Source organism: Ranitomeya variabilis, chromosome 2 (assembly GCF_051348905.1).
Source record: "Ranitomeya variabilis isolate aRanVar5 chromosome 2, aRanVar5.hap1, whole genome shotgun sequence".
In the NCBI taxonomy this organism is placed as follows: Eukaryota; Metazoa; Chordata; class Amphibia; order Anura; family Dendrobatidae; genus Ranitomeya; species Ranitomeya variabilis.
The window spans coordinates 178,542,555-178,565,597 of record NC_135233.1 but is presented as its reverse complement, the minus strand read 5'-3'; the positions used below and the strand labels follow the sequence as shown (position 1 = coordinate 178,565,597).

General features: G+C 42.4%; 1 protein-coding gene across 5 annotated transcripts in view; it reads right to left on the bottom strand.

Moving 5' to 3' along the window:
- FAM120B (family with sequence similarity 120 member B) overlaps positions 1–23,043 on the bottom strand; it is a 197,824-nt gene that overhangs the window by 148,334 nt on the left and 26,447 nt on the right. For all 5 annotated transcript variants that reach the window (XM_077283228.1, XM_077283231.1, XM_077283230.1 and 2 more), the window contains exons 4-5: positions 16,096–16,197; positions 10,731–10,903 (exon numbers count right to left, since the gene is read on the bottom strand). In XM_077283228.1, the coding sequence (XP_077139343.1) occupies positions 10,731–10,903; positions 16,096–16,197 (275 nt within the window). The remainder of the gene's footprint in view (positions 1–10,730; positions 10,904–16,095; positions 16,198–23,043) is intronic.

Genomic DNA, 23,043 nt, shown 5'->3' with positions numbered 1-23,043 from the left:
CAACCTTTTCTTTCAATCTATGCTCAGGAGCATGGAAAAGCTTAATCTTGATGAGCAGATGCAGGTAATGCATGACTGCCATGCTGCTCTACTGCGGGTCATGTCCAAATCCAAAATTCCCACACCTCCCCACACTGCCCCCGCAACTTTCCCTGCCCAGTCCCAATTCCCACCCCAGTCCCAATTCCCACCCCAGTCCCAATTCCCACCCCAGGCCCAATACCCACCCCAGTCCCAATTCCCACCCCAGGCCCAATACCAACCACAGGCCCAATTCCCACCCCAGGCCCAATACCAAACACAGTCCCAATTCCCACCCCAGGCCCCAAATCCAAGTGTCTTCCCCAATGTTTTCTTCCTTACCTTCCCCATTTAGTATTCCACCTACCCCAACAACACCCACCCCTGCTCAGCCTCCTGTTTTTTTCCACCCCTTCCACTACACCCCAACCCAGTAGGCTTTCCCCACCTATCGACGTGGTCCAACCTTCCAGCCCCCCCGCCACTATCTCCACCCCACAGATTTGTAATGTGTTGCATTTGTTGTTATATTTTACCAAAAAAAAGTTTACAAAAAAAATGGTTAACAAAAAAAAATGGTTTACAAAAAAAAATGGTTACAAAACAAAATGGTTTACAAAACAAAAAGATTACTTAAAATAAAAAGTTTACCAAAAATAAAAGGGTAACCAAAGAAAAGGTTAACCAAAAAAAAAATATATATTTTCCAAAATAAGTTTTTTTTATAAAAAAAAGTATCACAAATTTTGTATTGTAATACGTAAAATAAAATTTGGTAAGGTTTAAAAAGAATTTATTTGTGAAGTGCCTTCATTTAAGTATGCTAACTAAATGTACAAAAACATTACACGCCACACGTTAGAAGGTATAACATTTGGTTTATTACCCAAAATATACCAAAGTTTTGGACAGTAATTAGTAAAAGTTGGTGTCAATAAAAAAACTTTTTACACAAACATTAATCACCAAAAAAATGAAAAAAGATGTCACACAATGTTCTCTTGCCATGGCACCCTGCCCACAGGTCAAACAAAATACTCAGCAAAGTGGTCCCTCATTCTGGAAACAGAACCGGCAGAACGTACAGAGCTGCTGTTGTAATCCCACAGGGTGGTCTCCAAGTCCTCATCTTCCACGGAAACAGGCTCCTTGGAAATTACATAGTTATGTAGGACCATGCAGGCCTTCACAACCTCATCCACTGTTTGTGTGTGCAGTCTTATGGCGGTGAGCAGCACGCGCCACTTGGCTGTGAGAATGCCAAATGCACATTCCACGACTCTTCTTGCTCTTGTTAATCTGTAATTGAACACTCTTTTTGTTCGGGTCAAGTCTCTGCTTGAATACGGTTTAAGGAGATGCGGGGACAACTGGAAGGCCTCATCACCCACACACACACATAAGACATAGGTGGTCCTGTTGTTCCCGGGAGTGCTGTGGCTGGTGGAAAGTCATACATGTCTCCATACAAACAACGGCCTATTGGTGAATTTTTTAATACTTGGGAGTCATTGGACCGGCCATAGGCTCCAATGTCCACAGCGAGAAATTTGCAGTTGGCATCTGCAATGGCCATGAGTACGATAGAAAAGTACTTCTTGTAATTGAACTCAGAGCCTGATCCTGCCGGTTTGGTTATGCGGATGTGTTTCCCATCTACTGCGCCCACGCAGTTTGGGAAATGGCACAGTTTCTCAAACAGTTCTGCACTCTGCAGCCAAATGTCCCTTGTCGGTAGTGGCATGTACTCCGTGTGCAAGTTATCCCATATAGCGCAGCAGGTGCCTTTTACAATTCCGGAAATAGTTGAAACTCCAAGGCGGAACTGGTAGTGTAGTGACATAAGGGATTCTCCTGTAGCCAAGAAGCTGTGAAAAAATAAATAAATAAATAAAATGTTAGTAAAAATTGCAAAGACCCACATAACATTTTTAAACAATTTACACAAATGTTACTTTTTTTTTTTAATTTAAAAAAAATGGCACTGCGTTTTTTTTTTGTCTGTTGTACTGCACATTAAAAAAAATATGCAGCAGGTGTTAAAAAATTAGTAATGGCCACAAACAATAAAAAAAAATTAACATGCTCCAGAAAATGCAACGCAGTGTTTCAGAGCAGTATTTTGTGGAGCATGTTCACTGCTGATGTGAAGGTTTAAATATGAACAATGATTAAAAAAAAAAAGAGCTTACCGCAGGGTCACCATCAGCCGCTCCGCCGGTGAAATGGAAAACCTCATGCGTGTGTCCTGCCTTTGGATGACATCCCCAACTTGTTCCAGCAACAAATCAAAGTGCTCCTGCCTCATCCGAAGATAATTTAAAAATTTCTCCGGGTTCTGGCGCAACGCCATGTACAGAGTAGAATATACACCCCGGGTCATCCGCAGTGCATTAATGGGATGAATCCATAGTCTGCGAGGTTGAAGCATCCTCCGTCTTTCTGCTGCCGCCTCCTTCTCCCGAACCATGATATCCAGGCGATTTGTCTCAAAAATCACACGGTAACCACGTTCGCAATGCTCACAAGTACTCCTTCCATCTCTGCCACTTTCTCTAAACCCTTTCAAAGATGGGCTGTAAAAACATTCAATATATAGTTTTCCCTATTTTCCAGTAGCCAATCACATAAGGAGACTCCCATTTTTAGGCAGGGAAAACGGATCCGTCATAAAAACGGATGAAACGGATAGTAAAAACGGACACAACGGATGAAACGGATCCAAATTTTCGATGGAACCGTCTAGCGGATCTACGACAGATCCGTCGAAATACTGTATGCGTTGCGTCCGTTTTTCACTATCTGTGACGCATCGGTCGATGCGTCGCGCCGACGCTTTGAGACGTCCACAGAAAAACGCTAGTGTGAAAGTAGCCTTAGAGTCATATTTAATATTTTGTGTGACTTCCATGAGCTTGAAGGACTGCATCCATGCGGTTCAACAATGAAATATACAATTTATTAATGAAGTCATCAGGAATAGCAAAGAATGCAGTCTTACATGCCTCCCAGAGTTCATATAGGTTCTTTGGTTTTGTCTTCCAAGCTTCCTCTTTCATCCTACCACAAACATGCTCAATGATGTTCATGTCTGGTGACTGGGCTGGCCAGTCCTTGAGCACCTTGATCTTTTTTGCCTGGAGGAACTTTGTTGTAGAGATAGATGTATGGGATGGAGCAAAATCCTGCTGCAGAATCTGACCCCTTTTATGATTTGGAATATACGAGGTAGCTAATACTTCTTGATATTTTAGGCTATTGATATTGCCTTCCACCTTGCAAATGTTTTGCACACCCCAATACTGAATGTAACCCCAGACCACGATCTTTCCACCACCAAATTTAACTGTTTTCTGGGTGTATTTTGGATCTATACGGGCTCCAGTAGGTCCCCTGCAGTATTTGCGGCGGCTGTGGTGTAATTCTACTGAAGATTCATCAGAGAACTCCACCTTCAGCCACTTTTCCAGCGTCCATCTGTTTAGCAGGCTGTGGGACTTTGCAAATGCCACACAGTTTTTTATTTGCCTTTTGTTTCGTGCTGGCTTCTGAGCACTGATTCGACCATGGAGGCCATTTTGAAACAGAATCCTAGAAACTGTTCTAGTTGACACAGGGACTTGAGGTGACCAGGCCTGTTGGAGCTCTGCTGCAGTGGAAGAGGGACTTGCTTTGGATTTTCTAACCAACAAACGTTCTTCCTGAGACGTTGTCTTCTGAGGTCTGCTGGACCTGGGCTTGTCAAACACATCTCCAGACTCTTCAAATCTTTTTAAAATTCTTTGTACTTGACGATGAGACACATTAAAGGTGCCAGCCACCTCTGCAGTCGATCTGGTCTTCAGCCTCTTGATAATCCAAGCTTTGGTCGCAGGGTGGATTTTTGGCATGTTGTCAGAGCTCAAGTTGCAGTTCAAGTGAAGGTCTGGGGTGCTGGGTTTCTTTTTATACACACACACTAATTAACCGATCATTTACTGAGCACAGGTGAGGATGTAAACTAGGATTGGGTACATTATATGACCAGGTGACAAAACTTTTGTCTTGCCAAAATCTGACCATTCTGTGTCCATTAACTGATCAATATTTCTGCATTGATGCCAATTTATTTTCTTAACCTAAACCACATTTCGGAGGGTTTCAGCTTTCAAAAGAATAATTGATACAACCAACGGATGAATTTAACGTCAGGTTATAAGCTTTTATTTACATAACATGGATAAGCAACATATCTTCTGTCAGGGAGTGTAGCATAACTCGAATTCAGCAAAGCATTTGATAAAGTTTATCATACTATCCTAATAGAAAAAATGACCAAGTATGGGATTGACAAGGCTACAGTTAGATAGATTCAAAACTGGCTCAGTGATCGTAGTCAAAGAGTGGTAACAGGGATCGTACTCAAAGGGTGGTAATAAATTGTTGCACATCCTATTGGAAAAGTGTTTCAAGTGGGGTAACACAAGGCTCTGTCCTGACCCCAGTGTTGTTCAACATTTAAAAAAAAATGATCTAGATAAGTGAACTGAAAGTAAACTAATCAAATTTCCAGACCATGCAAATCTAGAAGGGATAGCTAACAATAGAAAAGAAAGAGAAAGGATGCAGAAGTATCTAAATAAGCTTGAACAATGGGCAGTGACTACTAGAAAGGTATTTAACGGAGAAATGCAAGATTCTACATCTAGGCAAGAAAAATGAAAATTACATCTATAAAATGGGAGAAATAGAACTAACAAACAGGACTTGTGAAAAAGACTTGGGTATACTAATAGATCACAAACTGCACGACTCGACAGTGTGATGCAGCAGCAAAAAAGGCAAACACAGTCTAGGATGTATTAAGAGAAGCATAGAGTCTAGATCATGTGATGTAATTATCCTCCTCCACTCCTCCTTGGTCAGGCCACATCTGGAATACTGTGTCCAGTTCTGGGCACCACATTTTAAAAAAGACATTGAAAAACTGGAGTAAGTCCAGAGAAGAACTAGGAGGATGGTAAGCGGATTGCAAAGTATGTCCTACGAGGAATGGTTAAAGGATCTGGGAATGTTTAGCTTGCAAAGAAGAAGGCTATGAGGAGACTTAATAGCTGTCTACAAATATCTGAAGGGATGTCACAGTGTAGAGGGAATCATCATTATTCTCATTTGCACATGGAAACAAGAGAAGCAATGGAATAAAACTGAAAGGGAGAAGATACAGATTAGACAGAGTACATATTAGAAAAAAAAATTGAGTGAGGGTGATCAATGAGTGGAACAGTCTGCCATGAGAGGTGGTGAGTTCTCATTCGATGGAAGTCAAGTCTTCAAACAGAGGCTGGCCAGACATCTGGGATGGTTTAGTAAATCCTGCACTGAGCAGGGGATTGGACACGATGACACTTGAGGTCCCTTCCAACTCTAACATTCTATGATTCTATGATTTAAAGTGGTTATGAAAGCAGTTATGAAAGGACTAAACTCATATGCAACAGTAGTCTGCAATTTATGAATTCCACTTTTGTTGCACGCAGAAAAAAAGTGAGGTATTTTCTAATTTTTTGATAAAAAATGTTTAATCTAAATTTGTATTATTCTGTCAATATTTTGTAAATCTACCTTTGGGTTCAGCACTGCCTGAAACCCAAAAGTTTAAATATTATTACCAGTTTGCTCGTCAGTGTGTAACTTACTGGGCTTCTTGCATCAGTTTTGATAAAATCCCTGTTTTATCTTCTGCAGATCTAGTAGTTCTCTGACTGTTCAGCTGTATATAACTCCCCACACCACTGATTGGCAGCTTTCTGTGTACACTGTAAATAGGCAAAAAGTTGCCAAGCAGTGGCCAATACAGAGCTCACGACTATGGAGGACTACCTGGCAGCAGGTTTACTAGTCTTCTAGTGATAATCTCATGCTGATAAAACTGTGATTTGATCAAAACTACAGCAAGCAGCATAGTAAGTGACATCGATGGAAACAGGGTCTCTGTCATTACATTATGCTGCTCTCAGATTAGAAGGCAAAGGCCTGCCAACAGATTCTCTCTTACAGCTTTGATCACATCGTATACTCTTAGGTGTAAAGGTACCGTCACATTAAGCGACGCTGCAGCGATATCGACAACGATGCCGATCGCTGCAGCGTCGCTGTGTGGTCGCTGGAGAGCTGTCACACAGCTCTCCAGCGACCAACGATGCCGAAGTCCCCGGGTAACCAGGGTAAACATCGGGTTACTAAGGGCAGGGCCGCGCTTAGTAACCCGATGTTTACCCTGGTTACCAGTGTAAATGTAAAAAAAAACAAACACTACATACTTACAAAAATCCAAAGGGGACCCTAAAATACTACATCCCAGATATCACTGAATTCCAGTTCCAAATCTTTATGCATTACATAATAGAATTAATTGAGAATAGAGATGGGCGGACACCTGGATGTTCGGATCCGGCAGATTAAGCTGAGCAGTTACAAAAAGTTCGGGTTCAAGTAAAGTACCAAAACAGTACCCGGACCCCATTCACTTAAATGGTGGGCCCAAACATCCAGTGTTTGCCATGCTGTCATGTGCATGACAGTGCGGCAAACACTGCTTCTGATCGGCGGTGAAATCATCCCCGCCGGTCAGAGAGCCGCGGTTCCCAAGCTGTCAAAAGAAGAGCGTGAACGCGCAGATGTGATCGGAGTTATACAGTTTACCTCTGGTCACTGGTGTCGGCGGATGGGCCTGCAGCTCCCATCATCTGACACCTGCTGCCGCTAATAACAGCGAGGGCAGGAGCAGCTGATTGGTGTATTCATTAGCCAGCTCCTGAGTTGTAAAAATTTTTTTTTTTTAAATGGCGTGGGTTTCCCTGTATTTTTGATAACCAGCCAGGCAAACCTCACAGCCGGGGGCTGCAACCCTCAGCAGTCAGATTCAACAAGGCTGGTTATCAAGAACAGAGGGGTCCCCAGTCACTGAGTCTGCACTTGCAGCAGCTCATTCACCAGTGGTTCTCAGCCTGGACGATCACATCTTGGCACTGTCCTGGTTGAAAACCGGTTTTCCCCTAGACATGGATTACGGCTTGGGCAAACCGACGGATAGGTGAGGGATATTGTTGTTTTTTATTTTTGGTTTATTACAGGAGAACGAGAGCTTCGGTGTAATAGGTGTTTGGTGAGTATAACTGTGTTTGTTATTTTTAAATAAAAAAGTAAAAATGTGTTTTGTCTTATTTCTAATAAAAGACTTTATTTTGGCTGTGTCTTTTTTTTTACAATACAACCATAGGATTAGTAATGGTTAGGTGTCTTATAGACGCCTCTCCATTACTAAGCCATGGGCTTGATGTCACCTGACAATAGAAAGGTGACATCAACCCAACAAATATGAACCCGCGCTGGCCACCAATACAGGGCAAGTGGGAAGAGCTGGGCAAAGCACCAAAATTAGCGCATCTAATAGATGTGCCTTTTCTGGGCAGCTGCGGGCTGCTATTTTTAGGCTGGGGGGCAATATCCATGGCCCCTTACCAGCCTGAGAATACCAAACCCTAGCTGTCTGCTTTAGCAAGGCTGATTGTCAAAAATAGGGGGGGACCCCATGCCATTTTTTTAATTATTTATTTAAATAATTAAAAAATACTGCGTGAGGACCCCTCTATTCTTGCTAACCAGCCTTGTTGAAGCTGACAGCTGAGGGTTGCAGCCCCCCAGCTGTGAGTTTTGCCGGGCTGGTTATCACAAATACAGGGGAACCAACGCCACTTTTTTTTATAATTATTTATTTACAGCACAGGAGCTGGCTAATGAATACACTCATCAGCCGCTCCTGCTCTCGCTGTTATTAGCAGCAGCAGATGTCGGATGATGGTATCAGGATCCTGTCAGCACCAGCAAACTGCCACGGCTGAGCAGGGTGACTCACCCACACTGCGGGAGAGCCCGGGATCAGATGCCGCGGGGAAAGCTCAGGCAGACAGGACCTGGGCAGTGTGATGAGAGGAGATGCTGAGGATAGCACAAAGCCGATCACGATTATGTGACCACAGGGGGCGGGGCTTAGCGTCCTGCTACTGGAGATGAGTGCAGGATGCTACAAGGACCCTGAAGTAGAGGAGAGGGGAACTCAGGTCGGATAAACGGGGGTCATACACGGAGAGGGCAGCGCAGTACAAGAGGGACAGGCAGAACTCTTAACGGGGACAGAACCAGATCAGAACCAGACAAGCATAGAGTAGCACAGACACAAAGCACCGGCACAGCAGGGTCACACACACTCGGCCAACGGTCAAAGTATAAGCGACGAAGTATGACTCCACAATGAGGCTATAAGAAGCCTCCCAGAATCCCAGAGTGAGGCCGTCCAGATTAACCTCTGAACGACCTAATCTCATAAACTAAGCAAATCATGACAGATGGGAGCTGTAGTCCCATCCACTGACACTAATGACCGGAGGTAAACTTTATACCTCCGATCACAGCTGAGCGGAGCGCTCACGCTCTTCTTTTCACAGCGTGGGAACCGCGGCTCTCTGACCGGCGGGGATGATTTTACCGCCGATCAGATCGATGTTTGCTGCGCTGTCGTGCACATGACAGCGGGGCAAACTCTGGATGTTCGGGACCCCCATTCAAGTGAATGGGGTCCGGGTTCGGGTACTGTTCTGATACCTGAACCCGAACGTTTGGCCGAACCCGCCGGACCCGAACATCCAGGTGTCCGCCCATCTCTAGCCATAATGTGATTCACTTCAGACCACATTGTCTGCTTTTTTGGGGTATTATTTGGGTGTTTTTATATATTATGTTCTGTTTTTGTGTTATTGTAATTAATAAAATCATATTTATTTTGGTTAACTATTTTGTTGGTTATTTCACATTCTCACAAAATTTGAGGAGTTATTTATAGGTTTATATACTTAAAGGGAACCAGTCACCCCCAAAATCAAAGGTGAGCTAAGCCCAACGCCATCAGGGGCTTATCTACAGCACTCTGTAATGCTGTAGATAAACCTCCGATGTATCCTGAAAGATGAGAAAAAGAGGTTAGATTATACTCACCCAGGGGCGGTCCCGCTGCGGTCCGGTCCGATGGGCGTCGCGGTCGGGGCCTCCCATCTTCTTACGATGACGTCCTTTTCTTGTCTTCACGCTGGGCTCTGGCGCAGGAGTACTTTGTCTGCCCTGTTGAGGGCAGAGCAAAGTACTGCAGTGCGCAGGCGCCGATAAAGGTCAGAGAGGCCCGGCACCTGTGCACTGCAGTACTTTGCTCTGCCCTCAATAGGGCAGACAAAGTACTCCTGCGCCGGAGCTGCAGCGTGAAGACAAGAAGAGGACATCATCCTATGAAGATGGGAGGCCACGAACCGGACCGTGACGCCCATCGGATCAGACCGCCCGCCCAGGTGAGTATAATCTAACCTCTTTTTCTCATCTTTCTCATCTTTCAGGATACATAGGGGGCTTATCTACGGCATTACAGAGTGCTGTAGATAAGCCCCTTATACCGGTGGGCTTAGCTCACCTTCAATTTTGGGGGGTGACAGGTTCCCTTTAAGAAGGATGATCCACATTTTTAAGTAGGTTACAGGTTTCAAGCAATATGGGAATGAAAAAGAATCTCTCGGCTGCTGGAAAGAGCCAAATAGTGCCATGCCTTGGACAAGATGTGAAAATATTAGATATTTTATGAAAGCATAATCGTGATCATTGTATGTGAATATATTTGTGGCTAATACAGTGCATAGAAGGGTTAGTGGAGATAAAGGTATAATGTGGAAGGTTTCTGACAAATCTATTCATTGGATTAAGAGATCAGCTGCTAAAATACAATTACAAAGCAGCAAACAGGTATTTGAAGCTGCTGGTGCCTCTGAAGTGTTGTGAACCTATGTAGGATCCTCCGGAGGATTGTTGTTGTGCATAAACCTATTGTTCGGCCACCCCTAAACAGTGCTCACAAGCAAATATGGTTGCAGTGGGTTCAGACATACATGGAGACTAATTTTAAAACTGTCCTGTTTACTGATGAGTGTCATTCAACCCTGGATGGTCCAGATTGATGGAGTAGTGGATGTTTGGTGAATGGACACCATGTCACAACGAGGTTATGATGTCAGCAATGAGGTGGTGGAGTCATGTTTGGCTGAAATCATGGAGATAGAACTGGTAGGCCTCATTAGGGTCCCTGTAGGTGTGAAAATTACCTAGGCAAAATATATAGAGATAATGACTGACCACTTTCTTCAATGGCATAAAAGGAGACCACCATTCTCCCCTTACCTAAAACCTATTGAGAACCTCTGAAGTATCATCAAGCAAATGATCTATGGGGGACGGAAGAAGTTCACATCAAAACAGCAGGTTTGGGAGGCTAATTTCAAAAACATTGAAGCAGAAACTCTACCAAAACTCTCAAGCTCAATGGATGCAAGAATTATGAAGGTGATATCAAAGAAGAGGTCATGTGTTAACATGTAACATGGCCTGTTAAGATGTTTCTGATTGAAAAAAGCTTTTGATTTCAGTAAATGTGACCTCTTCATGCAGAAAATTCTACAAATGACCATTTTTAGTTCTTTACAACCAATAAAATGTTTGGAGACTCTGCTGTGCATAATAATTTTGAACACGGTGTACACATAGAACTGTTGGCTGAGTTTTGTGAAGAGTGGGGATCCCATAAACACAATACAGCTAGCCAATAACAAATGTTACATACATAATGTTGACATTACCTGAACTGTCAGATATATCAGCAGGCAACAGGTTGCAGCAAGCTGGCTGTCCAAGCTCCTCAGTCCCTCTGTCCATCTCTCCACATGGAAGCATGCCATACATGTATAGAATCTCTGTCTCTGAATGTCAGGGTTCTTAGAAAGCCAGAGATCCCTAGCAGTCGGAGTGCCACCTACACATGTAAGAGAAATGCTCAGCTTGCAGTATGTACACAAAATACATTTGCCTTAGCAGTCAATATCATCTAAAACACAGAAAAAAATTGCTCAATCTCTGTTAATCTACAAAGTACATAATCATGAATATGCCTGTTTACGAGTGTTTAATGACAGCAAAAGAAATGTCAATGATACAAGCAAAACTTAGAAAAACAAACTCTAAAGCACAGGGAAATATTACCACACAAAAGTTAATAATACCATACTTCTGGACATTTCACGTACAATGTATGCGCTGTGAATGCTGGCGGGAACTGTCAAGAGCTCAATGGCTGTGTCCTAAGCATGCTAAAGGCCTTCCTAACAATTCAATCCCATAACTGCTGGCAATCTGACCCTGCCGTTCAGAAAGGTTGAAATAGGTGTTTATTTATTTCGGTGTCTGAAATACCTGGTGTCAGTTTGGGTACATTCATGAGGCAGGCTCGGGCCGCATGTCTGCCCACAACAGTGAACTTCTGTAAAGCTTATGCTTTTAAGGAATGTGGGATACATTGTTGAAGCTATGAGGCTTTGTACTGGTGGAAACCAAACATGGGGAAACATAAAAGATCAATTTTGACACTGACCATATGACAGAGGATTGTTTTCGAGGTATGGGATACTAGTAATTACCTGTCCTTGTAAATATTTAGAAATTACCCAAATGACAAGAAAACTATTCACAAATGTTTGACATTGATGTGTAAAATCCATGCACTAATGGCCGAAAGTGTTGGCACCCTTGAAATTGTTCCAGAAAATGAAATATTTCTCCCACAAAATGATTGCAATTACACAGGTTTTGTTATACACGAGTTTATTTCCTTTGTGTGTATTGGAACAACACAAAAAACAGAGGAAAAAATGCAAATTGGACATAATTTCGCACAAAAATGTTGGCACCATCAACTTTATATTTGGTTGCACACCTTTTGGAATAAATAACTGCAATCAATTGCTTCCTATAACCATCACAACAAGCTTCTTACACCTCAACTGGAATTTGGACCACTCTTCTATTGCAAACTGCTCCAGGTGTCTCATATTTGATGGTGCCTTCTCCAACATACTATCTCTCCACAGGTGTTCAATGGGATTTAAATTCGGACTCATTGTTGGCCACTTCAGTATCTCCAGCACTTTGTTTCCATTTATTTCTGGGTGGTTCTTGAAATATGCTTGGGGTCATTGTCCTGTTGGAAGACCCATGACCAAGGAAGCAAACCCTGTTTTCTGACACTGGGCACTACATTGCGACCCAAAATTCTTTGGTAATTTTCAGATTTCATGATGCCTTGCACATAGTCATGGCTCCCAGTGTCAGAGGCAGCAAAACAACCCTAAAACATCTTTGACCTTCCACCATATTTGACCATTGGTACTGTGTTCTTTTCTTTGTAGGCCTCATTCTGTTTTCAGTAAACAGCAGAATGATGTGCTTTACCAAAAAGCTCTATCTAGGTCTCATTTGCCCACAAGACACTTCCCAGAAGGATTCTGGCTTACTCACGTACATTTTGGCAATCTGCAGTCAAGCTTTTTATGTCTTTGTGTCAGCAGTGGGGTCTTCCTTGGTTTCCTGCCATGGCGTTTCATTTCACTCAAATGTCAATTGATAGTTTGCGCTGACACTGATGCACACTGAGCCTGCAGGACAGCTTGAATTTCTTTGGAACTTGATTGGGGCTGTTTATCCACCATCCGGACAATCCTGCTTGGCAACCAACCATTCAGCAATTTTTCTCTGCCATCCACATCCAGAGAGATTAGCTACAGTACCATGGGTTGTAAACTTTTTGATTGTGTTGCGCACAGTGGACAAAAGAACATCAAGATCTCTAGATATGGACTTGTAACCTTAAGATTGCTGAAATGCTTCAACAATTATGGTTCTCCATGCTTAGTGTGGCACTCACAGACACACAATGAAAAGACTGAGTCAATATCTCCCTTTTTTATCTGGTTTCAGATGTGATTTTCATATTGCCCTCACCTGTTACTTGCCAAAGATGAGTATGAACAAGCATCACATGCTTGAAACAAAGTAGTTTACCGACAATTTTGGATAGGTATTAACCATTTTGTTTGGCCTATTTTGGTGGTTTTATGTGAAATTATGTCCAATTTGACATTTTTCTGTTTCTTTTTTCTGTTGTTCAAATACACACAAGGAAGTGACTGATTGCAATTGTCTATTCCAAAGGGTGTGCAAACAAATATTAAGCTGAGGGTGCCAACAATTTTGTCCGGCTCTTTTTTGGAGTTTTATGTGAAATTATGTCCAATTAGCATTTTTTTTCCTCCGTTTTATTGTGTGGTTTCAATACAAGAAAGAAAATAAACTTGTTTATAACAAAATATGCGTAATTGCAATATTTTTCTAGGAGAAATACTTCATTTTCTGGAACAATTTCAAGGGTGTCAACACTTTTGGCAATGACTATACACCTGATGTACCTAATACTATGTATTTATCTAAAACATACCATGATCTATCCGTCCCCACTTATAGAGCCTTATATTTCTATTCTAAATCAATTTACATAAACTAATGAATCCTGTCCTGTGCAGAGTGCCATAAACTTTACAGGTACTACTATCACTGTACAATAACATAGGCTGTTTTGCCTACTAGAAATTACTTTTTGCTTGCAATATGTTACTCTTACACAGGTCAGCATTGTTAGATGACAGATCTGCTTTAAGGGGGCTGTCTGACATAGAAAAAAATATTTTTAAGAGGTTGTTCACTGCTTGAACAACCTGTTCTTATATACTGTATTCCCCAGTGTAAAATATAAAAACCCTAATACTACCCTTCCACACCAAAGCTGTACCTGCGATGTAGGTGTCGGATCTCTCAGCACTCGCATGACACTGTTATGCCACATTAATGCTGCAGCCAATCAGTAGCCGCAGCCAATCAGTAGTCGCTAATGGACCGCTTCGCTCACACTTCTATAGCACATCTGAATTTCATCCAAGGTAGGTGTGAGCGCTGATTGGCTGCAGTGCTCACATTGCATAACAATGTCATGTGACTACCTGGGAGACCAGATGCTGACATAGCTGAAATGGCACCAGTGTGGAAGCCGAGTATAAGTATATATAGTATAAGTGCTTTTTTTGTACAAAGGGGTTCTACAACATTTCAGAAAGAGTTGCCCAAGTATTGGCTAGCTACTTCAAAGCATGGATAAGCTAAATATAAAAACGGATCCAGTGTAGGCCACTCTGGAGGTCTTTGATGGCTTCAGAAGCCATGTCTGCTCCGTTCTGTACGCAGAGCACATCTGTACAATCAGTTGACTAGAAGAGTGTGTCCTCACATGTTTCCTCGATGACATGCTCTTCTTGTCACCTGACTGCAGCTGCCAATCCTCTGACTTTCGAATGGAGCAGAGATTATTTTCAGAGCAGGTACAGACATCTGGGCCTGCCTGCACTGGAAACATTGGTGTCATGGATATTTACTTTTTTACTGCTTTAATATTTTATTAAATATTCCTTATTATTCAGTTATTACTACAAAAGCCCATGTTTATTTAATTAAAGGAGTTGTGCACCCCTTTTCATGTTAGAAAGTGACAGCTCTGCTGCTCACTTCTATATTTATATAAGACGCACTTTTTTCCTCCAAAAATGTGGAGGAATATGGGGGGTGCGTCTTATAGTTTGGATGTATGGTGGGGTACGGTATATAGTCTGGCTGTGGTGGGGAGGTGGGGGAACGGCATTGGCGGAGCAGCAGGTCACAGAAGGCAGGAGCCGGCGGCTGCAGCTAACTCCTCTTCCCACTGCTAAAGAGAAATTAATATTCACTGCATTCCACGCCCATGGGCGTGGATGGTAATGAATATTTATTTCTCTTTAATAATATTATCTTGGTATGATTTCCCCCCAAACCCGCTCCTGGTATGCATGGCCCCATCCTTATAATTGGCTCCCACCCCATCATCATCTTGGTATGCATGGCCCCATCAGAAAACAACCAAAACATTACACACACCTACACAGCACTCCCTCCCAGCATCCTGCTCCGATGTCAGTAACTGCTTTATGATTTTAAGCAGCGCATGGCAGGGACATCATGCGCTGCACACAAGCAGAGCCCAGCTGCCAGAATATTCACCGGGACTGTGCCCGCAAAGAGCAGTGAGTATTCATTGCTCTTCTGTAGCACGCAGTGTCAGGAACTGGCTTCCTGCTGCTGCCGGCGGTCACGTGTGCCGCTACTTAAGAGAAATGAATATTCATGAATGCGCTGCTTACAAGCATAAAGCAGTTGCTGGCACCGGAGCAGGATGCTGCAAGGGAGTGCCGTGTAGGTGAGTGTAATGGTTTGTTTTTTTATGCATTCTGATGGGGCCATGCATACCAGGATGGGGGCTAATTATAATGATGGGCCATGCATACCAGGATGGGGATGGGGTGGGGGCCAATTATGAGGATGGGGCCATGCATACCAAGATGGGGATGGGGGTGGGGGCAAATTATAAGGATGGGGCAATGCATACCAGGACCGTGTTTTGGGGGAAATCATACCAGGATAGGGATGGGAACCTGCATACCAGGATAGGGATGGGACCATGCATACCAGGATAGGGATGAGGGGGCCATGCACACCAGGGTAGGAATGAGGGGGACATGTGTATCAGGATGGGGATGAGGGGACCATATATACCAGGATAGGGGATATTAAGTACAGAATTGACCACATTTTTTGCTTCAAATTTTTTTTCCTAATTTACTCCTCTAAAACCTAGGTGCGTCTTATTGTCCGATGCATCTTATAGTCCGAAAAAATATGGTATGTACAGGTTCCAAAATTAAAGAAAATGCTTAAAAGAATGACCATATACATGTATATGTAAAAACTACATGCTCTGTATATTTTCAGGCTTTAAACCACTTGTTAGCTGAAAACGCCCCCAAAAAAAGCCAAAGAAAAGCAGCAGACAAGTACACAACATTTGTAGAGATTGCTAGAAAAAAAGCTCCCTGAGAAGCTATGCCATGGCTAAAATGCCAAAGAGCTGTTAACAAGTCAGCGGGCAGCTTCTCTGAAGACTCCAAATCAGAGGATCATTAGAGGACCACGTTCTGGTCACTGTAGTGTTCCAATCACTTTACTATTACTATTAAACTAATTGTGATATCTCACCTGCTATGGAAAGTGGAACTGCGGGAACAAACTCTGGTTTCTCCAGCATATTGCCATGGTATACATACCATTCATGGACCCCAGCACATATATCCGGAGAACCTAGCAGTAGAGAAAAACAAGAACTGATCAAACAGACTGATACCAAACTGCAGTAACTATAATTACTAGAAGTGCTCGAGAAACCTCGGTCATGGCAGGGGCTTATTACGATGGGCCCACTAATGCTCAATCCCACCACCTGTGTCAGAATCCCTCACACAAGCAGACTGGAACACAGCAGATTGGCCTCGTTGGTGTCTGCAGCTGACATATTAATTTATCATACAGTTTAGATTAGAATAAAGAAGTGGCCACTTATGTTACTATGGACATAAGACAGGTGTGCTATATGCGGCTCTGCATTGTTGTCAGCGACCGTTGTAGGCCATTCCTATTAGCGCTGTTCCACCGTGACCATTTCAATCTTTTTTCAGTGGTTAGCCCAATTTTTTTGTTGCGTTTTAATTTTTATGTCATAAATCAATAGTACACGTGAAAAAAGCAACTTTGCAATATATCTTATCAGGGAAATGTGATTCTTTCTCTGCCAGAACTGATCAGTCATTATCACAATTCTCAATTCTGAGGTAAAATCCATATTCAGTGAAGACTCTCCCATTACTGAGAGGAGATGGCGGCTGCTACTGATGAGATTCTATGTAGACAGAGGAGGAGCCCTGCTGCTAGCTCCTACCATCTACACAGAATCTCACCAGTAGCAGCCGCCATCTCCTCTCAGTAATGGGAGTCTTCACTGAATATGGATTTTACCTCAGAATTGAGAATTGTGATAATGACTGATCAGTTCTTGCAGAGAAAGAATCACATTTCCCTGATAAGATATATTGCAAAGTTGCTTTTTTCATGTGTACTATTGATTTATGGCATAAAAATGTAAACCACGGTTATTCTTTAAGGATTCGGCCATTTGTTCCCATTTCTGACAAGGCCCATTTTTGTTTTTTTGTACAAGGGATTTAAAGACCTGTAAATATTTTTCTCGTTCAAATATTTAAATCATTTTTGCATTTTTTTCTTCACGTGGGGTTCAATTTTCATGCGTTTTTCATGCTCTATTTTTTATTTTTTTGCCAAACTGAGGTGATATATCGGTGGGAAAATACATATCTGTTTTGCATTCTTTTTTTTTTAAAACCACAAAGTACCAATGTAATACATTTTAGCATTTTCCCCCTTTCTGTAACAATTATTGTTATATATTCAACACATTTTTTTATGATGAGCGCTGCACTAGTAACAGTGATTTGGATTGGCAGTGACTTTTTTAATATTTTATCTCCTTTCTATTTTTAGTTATTTTTCTTTAATTTCACATATTGTGGATCCTAGAAGATCATAAAATACCTTGTGATGGGTATTTCAACAATTAAATCCTTTTTTAATCCATTTTCTCCTGTTGCTGGTATATTAGACCTAGTTACAGTGGAAATGAAGCCTCCTCAAAGCAGACTTAACCGGGTCTCCTAGGACTCCGCAGCTCCTGTTCCCTTCCTATGCCCAGCAATCGTATGACCAGTGAGTCCACACGATGAATGCCGCTAGTCCTTCCTATTTCTGTATGCACAGAGCTTATTAGGTGCTGTTTATACAGCGATCAGGAAGGCAGAGATGGTAATAAGCCGTACCTGTCTTCTCTATATAGCGCTCAGCTCCTGCAGCTGCACAGTTGCATGAACCTCTTCTACTATGCATAGATGCTTTCGAACGTCACTGCAGAATAGAATGAGGACTGCCTGGATTTTTAGAGTTTTTTGGGCGGTACAATGGTAGTTACAGGCAATAAAAGCTATTTTACTTTGGCAAAACTCATGAACCATGTGCACCATTTTGAAGAATTTGGCACAAAAATGGCAATGAATACCAAAGAATACCAAAGGCAAAAAAGAAAAGTGATTTATAAACCTCCATAAATGATGATTAGGGGGCTTAGTCTACTTTCTCTGTTTATTTGACCAGTCCTCTAGATTTCCGATCCAAATAGACAGATGGTTTAGTGTTATTGTAGCCCCATCAACACTAATTGTACATTTCAGTGGAGTCTTGACAACAATTGCTGGAAACACGACTGAGCCTAACACATCCATGAAAACACCTCGGAATATTCCTCAATTTCTTGTGGGAGGAAAAACATAAAAAGAACATGTTAAACTTACAGTGCGAGTCATTAACGCCTGTGTTACACCGATGAAAGATAAGACATTTTCCTGCTGAAGGGTTTACTTAACAATACAACAATCCCCTATACATCAGTAAAGTGAGTCCCAGCTCCGCAGACATAATAAGAAAACACTGATGTAGGTGCAAAAAAATGCACGGCTCCCAACAAGTATGCAGCAGTTTCCTCTCAGATTGTTGTGTTAGGCCCTGCCACTTCTACACATCATGACCATGGCACGACCAGGTGCACACGTAGAATAGGGCACTACTTCACCGCTATACAGGAGAACAACCTTTCACTGTCATGTATGACTTCAAAACATCTCACGGGCTGTAAATGTGCCTATAAACAGAATCTGTCACCAGATTTTTACCACCTAATCAGAGAGCAACATAATGAAGAGACTTAGGTTCCAGTGATATGTTACTTACTAGGCTGCTTGCTGTAGTTTTGATAAAATAACAATTTTGTCAGTAGGAGATTATCACTAGAGGACTAGTAAACAGTCAGTGCTGTGGGTTTGGTTATAAAGAGCTCAGCATTCAGAGAACTGCTAGATCTGCAGCAGAGAAAACATGGATTTTATCAAAACTGCACCAAGCAGCCCAGCAAGTGATACATCTCTGGCATTGGCGCTCTACCCCTATATAATGCAGGAGCAGCAAGAGACCAGGCAACGCTTCGCTTCGAAACTTAGCCCATTGGCTGTGACAGCTATTACAGCACAGCCCCATGTAAGTGATAACAGCTTATGTGCAATACAAACCAAAACCCAATAAAAACTGGACACTGTTTTTAAAAGGGGTTGTCCATGACTTTTATATTGATGGCTTATCCTTAGTGTAGCTCATTTGGGACCCACACCGATCGTTGGATTGCAGGTCATACAGACCCCACTACACAGTGTGCGCAGCTGTGGTGTCGTGCTTCTGGACTGCCGGGGGACCTGCTAACAGTGATAAGTAAGGATGCCTAATATTGGATTTCCACACACGCAATATCGATGCCCTATCTTAAGTTTTACATTTTTCAGACATTGGAGCTGTGTGGGTACTTCTTTTCTGCATGGCAAGCTATAGTTTTCATTATGTCATTTTGTAGTACATACCATATTACTATTTTACCTTTTTTTTAACACACGAGTCATCAGTGTAATGGCTAATTCAGACATCAGTTTTTACTTATTTTTCAAGGATAGAATATTGCCTATGATATTCATTGTCTGATTTGGTAAGATTTATTTTGCTGATTGTGGTCGAAAATAAGTATTTGGTCACCTAAAAACATGGAAGATTTCTGGCTCTCACAGACCTGTAACTTCTTCTTTAAGAGGCACATTAACCCCCGGCACACCGCGATCAAACATGATTGCGGTGTGCCGGCGGTACAGGGAAGCATCGCGCAGGGAGGGGGCTCCCTGCGTGCTTCCCTGAGACCCCCGGAGCAACGCGATGTGATCGCGTTGCTGCGAGGGTCTCTTACCTCTTCCTCGCTGCAGGTGCCCGGATCCAAGATGGCCGCGGCATCTGGGTCCTGCAGGGAGGGAGGTGGCTTACCGAGTGCCTGCTCAGTGCAGGCGCTGGTAAGCCAGGAGCGCTGTAAGTCAGATATATATATAAATAAAGAAAAAAATATATATATATTATTCCCATAAATACATTTCTTTATCTAAATAAAAAAAATAAAACAATAAAAGTACACATATTTAGTATCGCCGCGTCTGTAACGACCCCACCTATAAAACGATATCACTAGTTAACCCCTTCAGTGAACACCGTAGGAAAAAAAATAAATAAACGAGGCAAAAAACAACGCTTTATTATCATACCGCCGAACAAAAAGTGGAATAACACGCGATCAAAAAGACGGATATAAATAACCATGGTACCGCTGAAAACGTCATCTTGTCCCGCAAAAAACGAGCCGCCAGACAGCGTCATCAAAGAAAAAATAAAAAAGTTATAATCCTCAGAATAAAGCGATGCCAAAATAATTATTTATTCTATAAAATAGTTTTTATCGTATAAAAGCGCCAAAACATTAAAAAAATGATATAAATGAGGTATCACTGTAATCGTACTGACCAGAAGAATAAAGCTGCTTTATCAATTTTACCAAACGCGGAACGGTATAAACGCCTCCCCCAAAAGAAATTCATGAATAGCTGGTTTTTGGTCATTCTGCCTCACAAAAATCGGAATAAAAAGCGATCAAAAACTGTCACGTGTCTGAAAATGTTACCAATAAAAACGTCAACTCGTCCCGCAAAAAACAAGACCTCACATAACTCTGTGGACCAAAATATGGAAAAATTATAGGTCTCAAAATGTGGAGACGCAAAAACTTTTTTGCTATAAAAAGCGTCTTTTAGTGTGTGACGGCTGCCAATCATAAAAATCCGCTATAAAAAATGCTATGAAAGTAAATCAAACCTCCCTTCATCACCCCCTTAGTTAGGGAAAAATAATAAAATAAAAAAAAATTTATTTATTTCCATTTTCCCATTAGGGTTAGGGCTAGGGTTAGGGTTAGGGTTACGGCTACGGTTAGGGCTAGGGTTAGGACTGGGGTTAGGGTTGGGACTAGGGTTGGAGCTAAAGTTAGGGTTAGGGTTGGGGCTAAAGTTAGGGTTAGGGTTGGGGCTAAAGTTAGGGTTTGGATTACATTTACGGTTGGGATTAGGGTTGGGATTAGAGCTAGGGGTGTGTCAGGGTTAGGGGTGTGGTTAGGGTTACCATTGGGATTAGGGTTAGGGGTGTGTTTGGATTAGGGTTTCAGTTAGAATTGGGGAGTTTCCACTGTTTAGGCACATCAGGGGCTCTCCGAACGTGACATGGCGTCCGATCTCAATTCCAGCCAATTCTGCATTGAAAAAGTAAAACAGTGCTCCTTCCCTTCCGAGCTTTACCGTGCGCCCAAACAGGGGTTTACCCCAACATATGGGGCATCAGCGTACTCGGGACAAATTGGACAACAACTTTTGGGGTCCAAGTTCTCTTGTTACCCTTGGGAAAATATAAATTTGGGGGGCTAAAAATCATTTTTGTGGGAAAAAAAAAGATTGTTTATTTTCACGGCTCTGCGTTGTAAACTGTAGTGAAACACCTGGGGGTTCAAAGTTCTCACAACACATCTAGATAAGTTCCTTGGGAGGTCTAGTTTCCAATATGGGGTCACTTGTGTGGGGTTTCTACTGTTTGGGTACATCAGGGGCTCTGCAAATGCAACGTGACGCCTGCAAACCAATCCATCTAAGTCTGCATTCCAAATGGCACTTCTTCCCTCCCGAGCTCTGCCATGCGCCCAAACAGTGGTTCCCCCCCACATATGGGGTATCAGCGTACTCAGGACAAATTGGACAACAACTTTTGGGGTCCAATTTATCCTGTTACCCTTGTGAAAATACAAAACTGGGGGCTAAAAAATCATTTTTGTGAAAAAAAAAAGAATTTTTATTTTCACGGCTCTGTGTTATGACCTGTAGTGAAACACTTGATGGATCAAAGCTCTCAAAACACATCTAGATAAGTTCCTTAGGGGGTCTACTTTCCAAAATGGTGTCACTTGTGGGGGGTTTAATGTTTAGGCACATCAGGGGCTCTCCAAATGCGACATGGCGTCCCATCTTAATTCCAGTCAATTTTGCATTGAAAAGTCAAATGGCGCTCCTTCCCTTCCGAGCTCTGCCATGCGCCCAAACAGTCGTTTACCCCCACATATGGGGTATCAGCGTACTCAGGACAAATTGCACAACAACTTTTGAGGTCTAATTTCTTCTCTTACCCTTGGGAAAATAAAAAATTGGGGGCGAAAAGATAATTTTTGTGAAAAAATGATTTTTTATTTTTACGGCTCTGCATTATAAACTTCTGTGAAGCACTTGGTGGGTCAAAGTGCTCACCACACATCTAGATAAGTTCCTTAGGGGGTCTACTTTCCAAAATGGTGTCACTTGTGGGGGGTTTAAGGTTTAGGCACATCAGGGGCTCTCCAAATGCGACATGGCGTCCCATCTTAATTCCAGTCAATTTTGCATTGAAAAGTCAAATGGCGCTCCTTCCCTTCCGAGCTCTGCCATGCGCCCAAACAGTCGTTTACCCCCACATATGGAGTATCGGCGTACTCAGGATAAATTGTACAACAACTCTTGGGGTCCATTTTCTCCTGTTACCCTTGGTAAAATAAAACAAATTGGAGCGGAAATAAATTTTGTGTGAAAAAAAGTTAAATGTTAATTTTTATTTAAACATTCCAAAAATTCCTGTGAAACACCTGAAGGGTTAATAAATTTCTTGAATGTGGTTTTGAGCACCTTGAGGGGTGCAGTTTTTAGAATGGTGTCACACTTGGGTATTTTCTATCATATAGACCAGTGCTCCCCAACCTTTTTTGCACCAGGGACCGGCTTTAAGCAAGACCAGTTTTCCATGGCCCGGTGGGGGTGGGGCAGGGGCGGGGCTTTGGTCATATGGGGGTGGGGTTATGGAGGGATGGAGCTTAGTGCATACTTATCATATAATTATGACATTTATAATGAGAATGTGATTCAACTTACCATAGGTTCAGAATGAGTGGGAGCACCATGCTTGTTTCCCTGGTGCTCTGCACCATTATTGCCCCATAGCTGTGCCATACAGTGCTCTGCACCGTTCATTATTGCCCCATAGCTGTGCCATATAGTGCTCTGCACCATTATTGCCCCATAGCTGTGCCATACAGTGCTCTGC